General features: G+C 49.7%; 1 protein-coding gene across 2 annotated transcripts in view; it reads left to right on the top strand.

Annotated features, from left to right (window-relative positions):
* The first annotated feature begins 10,326 nt into the window (after window positions 1-10,326).
* Window positions 10,327-13,277, top strand: part of ST8SIA5 (ST8 alpha-N-acetyl-neuraminide alpha-2,8-sialyltransferase 5) — a 65,199-nt gene continuing 62,248 nt past the window's right edge. The window contains exon 1 of one of the 2 annotated variants that reach the window (XM_058173164.1): window positions 10,327-10,460. In XM_058173164.1, the coding sequence (XP_058029147.1) occupies window positions 10,330-10,460 (131 nt within the window). In that variant the 5' untranslated portion in view covers window positions 10,327-10,329. The remainder of the gene's footprint in view (window positions 10,461-13,277) is intronic. The other variant, XM_058173165.1, reaches the window with a different exon arrangement.

Genomic DNA, 13,277 nt, shown 5'->3' on the forward strand with positions numbered 1-13,277 from the left:
GTGGTTCCTATTTTTTCTACTTGCATTTTTACGTGCTTTCGAAATTGCTAGGTTGGCAGAAGCTGCGACAAGTACCGGGAGCTCACCCCGTTACACGGCAGCACTAGGGATTCGAACCACCGAGCTGCCGACCTTTCGATCAACAAGCTCAACGCCCTAGCCCCTGAGCCACCGCGTCCCCTTTGAATTATTTAGAAAAATATTAAGTAAGTAAGTGAAGGAAGGAAGGAGAGAAAGAAAGAAAAGAAAAGAAAGGAAGAAAGAAAGAAAAAAAGAAAGAAAGAAAGAAAGAAGAAGAAGACACACAGGAAAGGGAAGGAAAAGAAAGGAAAAAAGGACAGAAAGAAAGAAAGAAAGAAAGAAAGAAAGAAAGAAAGAAAGAAAAAAGAAAGAAAGAAGAAAGAGAGAAAGAAAAAAAGAAAAAAAAGAAAGAAAGACAGGAAAGGGAAGGAAAGGGAAGGAAAGGAAAGGAAAGGAAAGGAGGAAAGAAGGAAGGAAAGAAAGAGGAAGGAAGGAAGGAAGGCAGGAAGGAAGGAAGGCAGGAAGGAAGAAGCTACTTAGGCGCTGCGGTGGCCTTTGTTTAAACAGTTCTGTACCCTTCATCTTTCATGACACTGTTGAGTTTCGGTTTATTGCTGAGGTTGCATTATTTATTCATGAAATGCACTTCTGCACGGCTTCTAATTACAAAATCCAGAAGTGGTTGACAAAATTCTAAATCCTAGAACATTTAAGGGGAGCGAAAACCTTTTAGAATGAAGAGCCAAGGCAAAGGCTGGGGTGAACATCACTGTTAAGTTTGGGTATTGACGAGGCAGGAGACCAGGTTAGTGACAACAGCTCTTTAATATAGTGTGACCCAGCAAAACTCTGGAGAAAAACCTCTCCTTATATACACTTCAGCCTGAGGCTGCATCCAATCAGAAACGAGATATTTCCCGCCTAAAACTCCCGCCAAAACTTACAGTAATACATTACACTCCTTCCCTCCCAGAAGGCACTTTGCCAATATTTGCATATTACTTCTCTACGTAGTCCTGCAGGTACGTGGGGCGTCTCCTGACTCTCCCGGACCTGCGCAGTTCACTTTCTGGAGTTGAGTCGAGCTTGCCGGAGGGACTTTTCGTTCCTCTGGGCTCCTCCTCCCGCCATCCGCCCTGGATTATTCGCCGCTCGGACCTGCTGTCCTCTAGAGGGACCGGAGGGTGTCGCTGGACCTCGCCTGACTCAGATAAGTCTCTGTTTGGTTCTTTGCTTACGCTTTCTGTTTGTTCTTGGCGCCGGTCAGCTGTGGGGTTAATTAAATCATAGTCAGGGCTGTTCTCGCCTAATTCTGCCTTATCGCTCAATCTGTTTCTTAATTGATCTATGTGGCGCCTCCAGATTCTGCCATCGTCTAGTTCCACTAGATAAGATTTGGGGCCCGTTTTGTCTATGACTATCCCCCTCTTCCAGTTAGGGCCGTCGCTGTAATTATGTGCCCACACCGAGTCTCCTATGTTTAACTCTCGGATTCTATCTGGTCTTGTTTTGAACCCGTCCTGTACGTAGTTCGGGTGTAGCCGGTCTAGCGGGCACCGTAGCTTCCGCCCCATTAATAGCTCGGCTGGGCTGCGGCCGGTGGCCACACAGGGGGTCCTGTGTTGGACGGTTAGGAATGCGTCGATTTGTGCCTGCCAATCGCCGGGGCCGCTTCGTGATAGCGCTTCTTCGCACCGGACAAAGCGTCCACCAAGGCGGTCCGCCGCGGGGTGGAACGGCGCTGAGAGGGCATGTCGGATGCCCTCTTCAGCCAGGTACCCTCCAAATAATGCTGCGGTGAACTGTGGGCCGTTATCGGACACGAGGGTGTCCGGTAGCCCGTGCGTGGCGAAAAGGTGTTTTAGTGCTGAGATGACAGCTCCCGCGGTTGTGGATTTCATTAGGATGATCTCCAGCCATTTGGAGAATGCATCCACCACAATTAGAAATGTTTGGCCGTGGAAGGGGCCGGCAAAATCAATGTGTATGCGGGACCAAGGGCCTTGGGGTTTCTCCCACTCCAACACTGGGGCCGTAGGTGGTAGTGGTCTGGATTCCTGACATACTTGGCATCGGCCAACCCTGTCACTGATTTCCCTGTCCATTAGGGGCCACCAGACATAGCTCCTAGCCAAACCCTTCATCCTCACAATTCCTGGGTGACCCTCATGCAGGAGTTCCAGAACTTTTTTTCTCAGCTTCTCTGGAACTACCACCCTATCCCCCAGAGCAGGCACCCCTTGCACAGACAATTCCCTTTTTCTTTACAAATTCCTTGAAAGCGTTAGCCCGGCGCAGCGGCCATCCCTTTGAACCCAACTGATTACAGTCCTTAAAACAACGTCCCGGTAGGAGGCCCGAGCCACTTCCTGCGATGTGACTGGCCCCGAGTCCAAAGAGTCAATTAGTAGAACGGTGTGCCCGGGTGGGGTCCTCGATTTCCCTGGCAATGGGCATCTGCTCAATCGTCCGCATGCCCCAGCTCCTTTCCAGGCCGATGCTGCAGCTTGTAGGAGTATGCGGTCAAAAAATAGTCCATCTGGTCAGTCTAGGTGAGAGTGCTACTGGCGTTGGGCGGTCGCCAGCCAGTAACCCCAATAGCGGTCTGTGATCAGTAACAATTTCAAATCACGCCCAAAACGTATTCGTGAAATTTTTCACCCCTGACACTATTAGAGCCTCCCTATCTAGCTGGCTGTAATTCCTTTCAGCCGGGGACATCGTTCGTGAATAGAACGCTATAGGGGCTTCAGTGCCGTTTGGGAGTCTGTGGCTAAGTACGCTCCTACTCCATAGGGGACGCATCACAAACCAATACTAATGGCAGTCTGTTGTTGTATTGTATTAACAGGCTATCGCTTGATAGCAAACTTTTTACTGCCTCAAATGCCCTATTCTCTGACTTCCCCCACGACCAACCAGTGTTTTTTCCAAGCAATTTATGCAGCGGTTCAGCAACGGTTGCCTTGTCTTTTAAAAACACGGTGTAAAAGTTTACCAGACCCAGGAAAGCCTGGAGTTCTGTCTTGTTTTTGGGTGCTGGGGCTCTCTTTATCGCCTTGACTTTGCTCTCAGTGGGGTGAATCCCTTTTTTGTCTATTCTATAGCCCAAAAATTCAACAGATTCGACCCCTATCTGACACTTGCTTGCTTTGACTTTTAATCCTGCCGACCTAAAAATGGCCAAAACTTTCCTTAATCGCTTCCCCAGTTCTCTTAAATCTTCCCCTGATACCAACACATCATCGAAATAGGGTACGACTCCCGGTAACCCTTGTAGGAGCCGCTCCATCAAATTTTGGAATAGCCCGGGCCACACTCATCCCGAACTGTAACCGGGTGCACTTAAAGGCACCCCGGTGCGTTACAATGGTCTGGGCCTCAGCTGTGCTAGCATCTACGGGTAGCTGTTGGTACGCTTGTGCCAAGTCTAATTTGGCGAAAACTTGTCCGTGTCCTAGTGAGTGCAATAAGTGTTGCACTACTGGAACTGGGTAGGCGCTCTTTTGCAAGGCTTTGTTCAAGGTAGCCTTGTAATCAGCGCAAATTCTTATGGACCCGTCTGGTTTTATAGGGGTGACGATTGGCGTCTCCCATTTGGCATGGTCAACTGGCACTAGTATCCCCTGGCTGACTAATTTATCTAACTCTTTGTCGATTTTAGGTTTGAGTGCAAAAGGAACCCTCCTTGCCTTTAACCTAATGGGAGCTATTTGGGGGTCTAAATTGAAAGAGATAGGGGTCCCCTTGTACTTGCCTAGGCGGTCCTCGAATACGTCTGCGAATTCCTCCATTAGGGCGTTTTGCAGGTTGCATCCGCTCCGGTGGACGCCAGTCACCCCCATTCCCAACGCCCGGAACCAGTCTAGCCCCAGCAAGCTTGGCAAGGTTCCCTCGACTAACGTGATGGGCAGGGTCTTTTCGTATGTCCCGTACTTGACCTCGACGGTCGTTGTCCCTCGAACAGGGATGCGGTTGCCCTGGTAATCCTGCACCCGGAGCCGTTGTTTCTGTAGCTTGCGCTTTGCGATGTGCGGCAAGGCTTTCACAAAAGTGTCCCAGGACATGATTGTGATAGCTGATCCTGTGTCTACTTCCAGTCGGCACCGTACGCCTTCAATTGTCGGGTTTGTGAAGATCTTTTCTTCGATGCGGGTAGCTGCGTGGTCTATGGTAACAGTCATTCGGTTTGACTTCGCGCTCTTTCTTTCCTGGCCAATCGCGGGTCGCCTCGCCGATCTCGCGCTCTGATTGGCTGGTTTGAAATTCGGCGGAATGTGGGGTTTGCATCTCTGACTCAGAGCCGCTCTGATTGGCCGATTTGAATTTTCGGCGGAAGGTTGGGGTGCTCGGCAGACTTGAGCCAGGTGCCCTTCCTTTCACACCGCCGCAAATGGCGCCCCTGAACTTACATCTTTGGCGCTGATGTCGCCCCGCAACTTCCGCATTCCTCCGGGTCTTCCTTGTCGATTTTCCGGTGTAGTGGACTTCTTCCACCTCTTCGCTGGTTGACTCACGATAGGTTTCTTCGTGGTGGACTGCGCTCGGCTTTGCGCCCGCCATTGGCGTGAGTCGCTTTTGTAAGGTGTCTGCTGCATGGTTGGACATCTCATGGGCACTGGCTTCGTCCAGGCGTTTGCCAATGTCAGGTTGCTCTTGGCTAGCAACCGTCTCCTCAAACGGATGTCTCTGACCCCCGTATAAGTTGTTCCAGCAGCTCTTCGTCCAGATCGCGGTACTGCAATGCTTGGAGGCTTGTCTCAGGGCTGCCATGTAGTCGCTGATAGACTCGCCTTCTTGTTGCCTGCGCTCCCCAAACTCGTACCGTCGAACGTATTTGGACGGGGCTGGTGCGTAGTGATTCTTCAGGAGGGTCTGAAGGGTCTGCCACGATACGGAGTGTAGCGGTGTTGGCTCCGCTAGGGCTTCTGCGGCGATGACTGCTGACCCACAGTGGCTTATGAAGTAAGCCCGTTTGCGGTTGTCGGAGACTCCTGTAGCTCGTTGCCTCCAGGAAACTTTCGAAACGGGTCATATATATTCCCCATGTCTCCTGGGCAGGGTCAAACGGAGTGGGTGGCGTGTAGCCGGTCATCGCTGCAATGGCCGTCACCTTGCTGGGTTTGATTCTCGTAGTGAGTTCAGCTCTGTTCTGGTGCTCTGCCTCAAGATCCCATCCTCGTCGCCAATGTTAAGTTTGGGTATTGACGAGGCAGGAGACCAGGTTAGTGACAACAGCTCTTTAATATAGTGTGACCCAGCAAAACTCTGGAGAAAAACCTCTCCTTATATACACTTCAGCCTGAGGCTGCATCCAATCAGAAACGAGATATTTCCCGCCTAAAACTCCCGCCAAAACTTACAGTAATACATTACACTCATCACAATAAAAACAATCCTCTTTGTCACCATCCTGCCATAACTCATCAAAAGAGAACTGCTAGTAGGGGGAATTAATGGCTGAGGAGCCTTTTAAAAGCATTTTTTCTACAACCTCTTTGGCTGAAGAGCTTGTAAAAAAATGCTTTTAAAGGGTTCTGACGATCCCAGCTGAGACGCGCGATTATCAGAAGCTTTTTTTTTACTTTTAAAAGCATTTTTTCGGCCAAAGAAAAAATGCTTTTAAAAGTTAAAAAAAACCATCTCCGATGATCGTGCGGCTCAGCTGGACATGGGCGGGCGGGGGGGGGCAGGGTTTTTTGCTACCGGTTTTCCGAACCACCCATCGCCATCGCTACCAGATCGCGTGATCTGGTCTGAACCGGGAGCATTTCACCCCTGGAGTTAAGGCATCAGGCTAGAAGCCAGAAGCCCATGAGTTCTAGTCACGTTTTAGGCCCAAAGCCAATTGGTGACCTTGAGCCAGTCACTTTCTCTCAGCCCTAGGAAGAAGGCAAAGGTAAACTTCAAGTAGTTTTCGACATACAACAGTTCATTTAGTGACCATTGAAAGTTACAACGGCACTGAAAAAAGGGACTTATGACTGTTTTTCAGAGTTATGACCTTTGTAGCATCCCCATGGTCATGTGATCAAAATTCAGACGTTTGACAACTGATTCACCATTATGACGGTTGCAGTATCCTGGGGTCATATGACCCCCTTTTGGGATATTGTGGACAATCAAAGTCAATGGGAGAGATGGGTTCACTTAAAAACCATGTTACCAATGTAACCTCTGCAGTGATTCCCTTAACAACTGCACCCAGAAATGCAACACAGAGCCGAACTCAGTGGTGTAATTCAAAATTTTTTACTATTGGTTCTGTGGGCGTGGCTTGGTGGGCGTGGCAGGGGAAGGATACTGTAAAATCTCCATTCTCACCCTACTCCACGGGAAGAATACTGCAAAATACCCATTCCCTCCCCTCTCCTGCGGGAAGGATATTGCAAAATCTCCATTCCCACCCCACTCCTGGGGGAAGGATACTGCAAAATCCACATTCCCTCCCCACTCCTGGGGGAAGGATACTGCAAAATCTCCATTCCCACCCCACTCCTGTGGGAAGGATACTGCAAAATCCCCATTCCCACCCCACTCCTGGGGGAAGGATACTGCAAAATCCACATTCCCTCCCCACTCCTGGGGGAAGGATATTGCAAAATCTCCATTCCCACCCCACTCCTGGGGGAAGGATACTGCAAAATCTCCATTCCCACCCCACTCCTGGGGGAAGGATACTGCAAAATCCACATTCCCTCCCCTCTCCTGCAGGAAGGATATTGCAAAATCTCCATTCCCACCCCACGCCTGGGGGAAGGATACTGCAAAATCCACATTCCCTCCCCACTCCTGGGGGAAGGATACTGCAAAATCTCCATTCCCACCCCACTCCTGTGGGAAGGATACTGCAAAATCCCCATTCCCTCCCCACTCCTAGGGGAAGGATATTGCAAAATCTCCATTCCCACCCCACTCTGGGACCAGCCAGAGGTGGCATTTGCAGGTTCTCCGAACTACTCAAAATTTCCGCTACCGGTTCTCCAGAATCTGTCAGAACCTGCTGGATTTCACCCCTGGCCGAACTCACGTAACAACAGAAATTTTAGTCTCCATGGGGGTCGTACGTTAAGGCCTGCCTGTCCTTCTGAAAAAGGCTTGCCAAAGCAAACCTCAAGGATTTATACAAAAGACAGTCTCCGAGAATCAGATGGGATGGAACAGAAGGGGAAAAAAAACATACATCGAACTAACTCACTGAAGTGAGTAATTGCTCACGTAAGCTCTTACAGATCACGGGCATTATTCCAATTTTTTTCTCTCTCTCTGTCCTAGAAATTATGTTGGAACACCACGGCAGACCAGAAACACTAAACCTTGAATGTCTATGGAGATTCTCTGTCATCCAGGTCATGGTTATCTCAAAGGTGCTTTTTTCAAGAGGCAACTGGACTTTTTCTTTGAAGACGTTTCGCTTCTCATCCAAGAAGCTTCTTTGGCTCTGGATGAGTAGCTTCTTTTTTATTTTATTTTTTTAAATTTGCATTTATATCCCGCCCTTCTCCGAAGACTCAGGGCAGCTTACACTATGTTAGCAATAGCCTTCATCCTATTTGTATATTTATATACAAAGTCAACTTATTGCCCCCCCAACAATCTGGGTCCTCATTTTACCTACCTTATAAAGGATGGAAGGCTGAGTCAACCTTGGGCCTGGTGGGACTAGAACCTGCAGTAATTGCAAGCAGCTGCTGTTAATAACAGACTGCATTAGCAGTCTGAGCCACAGAGGCCCATAAGGGAGGAGGAGAAGCGAAACATCTTTAAAGAAAAAAAACCAGAAAGCCCAGTTGCCTCTTGAAAAAAGAACCCTTGCGGCTGAACCTGAATACTGAAGAGGAACACTATGGGTGAACGTGATGTGGTCATCATCTGGTCAGCCATGGGACAGAATACAAGCGAAGTACAAATGGTGCTCAACTTAGAACCATTGACTTAGCGACTGCTCATAGTTACAACAGCACTGAGAAAAGCAACTTACAACCACTCCTTGTAACTAACAACCATCGCAGCATTCCCCACTGTCATGTGACCAAAATTTTAACAAACTGGCATGTGTTTAGAAATATTAGAATTATAGAGTTGGAAGGGACCTTAGAGGTCTTCAAGTCCAACCCCCTGCTTAGGCAGGAAATCTATAGCATTTCAGACAAATAGTTATCCAACATCTTCTTAAAAACTTCCAGTGTTGGAACATTCACAACTTCTGCAGGCAAGTTGTTCCAGTGATTAATTTTTCTAACTGTCAGGAAATTTTTCCTTAGTTCTAAGTTGCTTCTTTCCTTGATGAGTTTCCACCCATTGCTTCTTGTCCTGCCCTCAGGTGCTTTGGAGGATAGCTTGACTCCCTCTTCTTTGTGGCAGGCCCTGAGATATTGGAACACTGCTATCTTGTCTCCCCTAGTCCTTCTTTTCATTAAACTAGACATACCCAGTTCCTGCAACCGTTCTTCATATGTTTTAGCCTCCAGTCCCCTAATCCTCTTTGTTGCTCTACTCTGCACTCTTTCTAGAGTCTCAACATCTTTTTTACATCGTGGCGACCAGAACTGGATGCAGTATTCCAAGTGTGGCCTTACAATTTACAATGGCTGCAACATCCTGGGGTCATATGATCGCCATTTGTGACCCATTGCCCAGTTGGCTTCCAACCAGCCAAGTCAAAGGGGGATTCACTTAACAACCAAATGACCATGTTGTAGCGAGCTGCAGTGATTCGCTTAACAATTGTGGCGAGAAAGGTGGTAAAATTGGGCGCAAGTCACTTAACTAGCACTGGTGGTGCAGTGGTTAGAATGCAGTATTGCAGGCTGACTCTGCTCACTGCTAGGAGTTCGATCCTGACTGGCTCAAGGTTGACTCAGCCTCCCATTCTTCTGAGGTCGGTAAAATGAGGATTCTTGTGGCCAATAGGCTGACTCTGTAAACTGCCTAGAGAGGGCTGTAAAAGCACGGTGAAGCGGTATATAAGTCTAAGTGCTATTGCTCTTCCTTCCTTCTTTCCTTCCTTCCATGGTGTCGCGGTGGTTGAAGTGCAGCCTTGCAGGCAAACTCTACCCGCAGCTGGGAGTTCGATCCTGACTGGCTCATAAGTGAAGTGACTCTAGCGTCCCTCTTGACTTTGCTGGTCTGAAGGTCACAAAAAAAAAAGGGGGAGAATCTCAAGAGGCAACCGGTCATAACTATGAGTCGGTTGCCACAAGCCTCCGAATTTTGTATCAGGCGACCTTGGGGAAGCGTGAAAAATACGGTCCTTGAGTCTTTTCTTTAGGGGGGGGGGAGTGGGGCGTGTGGTAACTTCCCCCAAACGGTCACTAAACGAACGGTTGTAAGTCGAGGACCGCCTGTAAAACATCTCAAACGGTGGACGGAGTGGGGTTTGTGTGTGTTTGTGTGTGTGTGTGAAATAGGGGCTTTGAATGGGTGTTTGTGTGTGTGTGACACAAAATCCTTGAAAGTCTCCCGGCCTGCGCGCGTGTCCAGCCGGCTTCCCTCAAGAGCTTCGCGGAGGCAGCGCGCCGCTCCCGCGTCCTTGAAGAAAAGGCGCCACGACCTTGCTTCGCTTTCTCCGAGGCTGGACGGGGAGGGAGGGAGGGGAGGGAGACGGGGAAGGCGGGGAGGGGAGAAGAGAGGAGAAGCCGGCGGAAGGCGGGAGAGAGGAGGCATCGCCGAGACGGAGGAGCCACCTTCCCTCCCGCCAAACGAGACCCTCCCCCGGCCTCCCTCCCTCCCTCCCTCCAGTCCGCCTTTAGACGCGGCTCGGAACGTCGCCGCGGCGAACTGCGGCTTTCTGCCCGCCCGGCCGGCCGCCCTTTCTTTGTCAGCCAGTCGGTCCGGCCACGGAGGGCGCCGAGCCGGCTGCCTCCCGCCAGGCGTCGGGCTGGGAACGGGTTCGGCAGCCGGCGGCCACTTTGGGGCTCGCTTGGCCGCTCTTCGCGCCTGCTTGGTTTCTTCTCCCAGTGGGGGAAAAAAGCAGCACCAGCAGCACCGCCGCCGTCGCCGCCTTCCTCGGGGGTCGCGTCAGTGTCGCCGGGGAAGAAAGGACGGTTCTGCTGGGTTCTCCCGAGGCGGCGATCGCCCTGCTTTGGAAACTTTGCCCGGCTGGCTGGGAGCGCCCATCCCGGCTCCACGCCGTCCGTTCTCGCCGCGATGCCCGGGCGCCGCGTCCTTGGTTCTTCCGCTCCTCTGGGGCGCCCGAGCGATTCCATCGGGCGCCTGGCCGTCCCGGTGCCCGAATGATGCCTTGGGCTCTCGAGTGACCGTAAGGGATTTCAGCCTCCTTTCGCCTCCCCACCTCCGCCCGCCAGAATGGGCTACACCGACCCGACTTTCAACCGGGATTTGCTGGGGAACCGAAGTTTGCTCTTCATTTTCATCTGCGCCTTCGCCGTGGTCACTTTGCTGCAGCAGATCCTGTATGGGAGAAACTATCTGAAGAGGTAAACGGGGAATTAGGAAAAAAAAAAGAAAAAGGAAGACCCTTGGCTGCATTCGCACGACCCGTTTAAACCTGGTTACTGGGTTGTTAACCCATCATTGCCTGCCTTTCCCCCAGGATTGGAATCCTTCCGAGAAGGAACCGAAGGGCAGCATGAGAAACAAACCTCCTTCCCTAGATTAGACAGGGATGCTGCGATGCGTTTCCCTTTGGGCTCGGTTAGTGGTCACCTTGGTTTGTTCTCTCTGTGTGGTGCAGCTTTTGGTGTGAATGGAGGAGCCATTTGGTCCATCATCTCTCAGCCTAAAGCCAGGTTGGGCACCCAGAGTGTCCTGGAGAAAATCCATTAACCCTCAACTGATAGTCCCCATTCAAACTGTATCAGCGTGCTGCGGGAGCCAGAAAATGGCTTAATTCATTCAGTAACCAAGTTAGACATACCTTGTGAAGCGAGTAGTACGATATACGTGTGTTGTGGAAGTGCCCTAGCTTTATTTAAATTGGTTTGACCCCCCCCCCAAGTCTTGTGGACAAAATGCACTGAGGCACAAACCACGGAAGGCTTTTGTGATGCCTTGCAAGACAACAGCGTGTCACATCGAGCGAAATAGTCTGTGGAAGCTTTGGTTTGCCAAGATTCTTGCTGGCTTGTTTAGGGGCTAAAACGGTTACTGGCCAGGAAAGCTGTAACGCCAAGCACTCAACCGTTCGGGTTGTGGTTCAGTTGTGTTGAAATGTGGTCGGGTTGTAGCTGCTGCTGTCTTTCCGCTTAGAATAAGAAGGAATCAAATGGCTATTTTTTTAAAAAACAAAACAAAACCACAGAGTAACTGTATGACATTGCTGTGTGTAAATAGATACTGTTGACAGATCAGGGGAATGATGGGGTTGGACCTGCATTTCTGCCAACTACACAGAAAAGGCCATCGGGGTTCCTGATTCGGCACAAAAAGAGGCTAACTCTTGATTTATGGATCTGGCAGAGAAGATAAAACATGTCCAGGATTCCATTGCTAAGACCTACTTTGCAAAATGCGGATCCCTTTGAGCTTCTTGGTTGGGGGAGACAAGGAAGTCATCCTTCCCGTTAGCAAAGGAGTAACTTAGAAGCATTTGGGGTGCTAAAAATAAAATATTACTTCACTTGACCTTAGCTCTTAGTAGCTGTAGAGAGTAGTGATCTAATGTATATTCACCCCTGTTTAGTTGCTTTTCTTTCTTTCTTTCTTCCTTCCTTCCTTCCTTCCTTCCTTCCTTCCTTCCTTTCTTCCTTCCTTCCTTCCTTCCTTCCTTCCTTCCTCAGGGCTGTAAAGCACTTTGAAGTGGTACATAAGTCTAAGTGCTATTGGTCGGCCTTCCTTCCTTCCTTCCTTCCTTCCTTCCTTCCTTCCTTCCTTCCTTCCTTCCTTCCTTCCTTTTTTGACCTACCCAAGTGCTATGCTGAAAAAACCATTCCTGCTTTTTTTCCTCTGATCCCATTGGATAATATAATTTGCTTTTGAAATGTTCTTCTGAAGAGAAGAATATTTCAAGAATATTTCTCAGGCACAGAGCGGATTGAAGATTCTTTAGAGCAGGGGTCTCCAACCTTGGTCCCTTTAAGACTTGTGGACTTCAACTCCCAGAGTGGAACTCTGGGAGTTGAAGTCCACAAGTCTTAAAGGGACCAAGGTTGGAGACCCCTGCTTTAGAGCAGGGTTTAGCAATTTTTGGTGTGGATTTCAACTCCCAGAATTCCCCAGGCATCTATGTTGGCTGGAGAATTCTGGGAGTAGAAGTCCACACATCTTAAATTTGCCAAGATTGGAAAACCTTGCTTTAGAGGGCTAATGAATATGTCGGACTGGGTACCTTCCTTTATTAAAGCTTCTCTCTTGCAGTCTGTAGTATCCAGGGCTTCCCATTAAAATGCTAAGAAAAGAGAGCCGTTTTTTTAGGACTTTCCCGAAGGAGGAACGTCATAGTGGGGTAATAGAAACAAAGTTCAGAGAAACACCATCTAGAAAAGTAGGAAAAAATTATCAGGCAAAGAAAGAGAAAGATGGAGGAGACCCAAAGTTCAGGCTGGTGTGGGCTGACTCCCATGGTTTAGTTTGAACCCATATCATAGAAATGAAGAAGTTATGGAGAATAAGACAGAAGCAGTTCATAACCTGGGCCCCTCCATCCTGGAAACCTATTTGTGATGAGTAAAATGCATTGATCAGATGTGATTAATACTGGTTGGCGGCATGGGCTGTAGAAGACGGGTTTTCAAGAAACCAAATGAGGTGAAGTAGTTCTCTTCAGAGGCCCAATCAATCCAGAATGAACTTTTCAAGGACACTCTATTCCAGTGATGGCTAACCTTTTTGTCGTTGTGTGCCAAAAGCGGGGGGACCGCACAGGAGTCGCGCCTGCACGTGCCCACACCCATAATTCAATGCACCCTGCCCGCCACGCATGTGCCTGTGACACCCCCCCATCGATCCCCCTATTTTTGCCACACGATGGCACGGTGGACTCGGTAGGCCCGTTTTTCGCTCTCCCGAGGCTTTCTAGGAGCCTGAGGAGGGCGAAAACGGCTTTCCCCAGCCCTCAGGAGGCCCTCCAGAGGCTGGAAACAGCCCATTTCCCAACTTCCGGTGGGACCGGAAAGCCCAAAAATCAGCTGGCCAACATGCGCATGCTTGCTGGAGCTAAGCTAGGGCAATGCTCGCGTGCCCGTAGATATGCTCCGTGTGCCACCTGTGGCACATGTGCCATAGCTTCGCCATCACAGCTCTAGTCCACCCTAATTTTCCACCCTGTTAAGGGACCCAGCAATGCTTGTCCCATT

Source organism: Ahaetulla prasina, chromosome 2, assembly GCF_028640845.1.
Source record: "Ahaetulla prasina isolate Xishuangbanna chromosome 2, ASM2864084v1, whole genome shotgun sequence".
Lineage (NCBI taxonomy): Eukaryota > Metazoa > Chordata > Lepidosauria > Squamata > Colubridae > Ahaetulla > Ahaetulla prasina.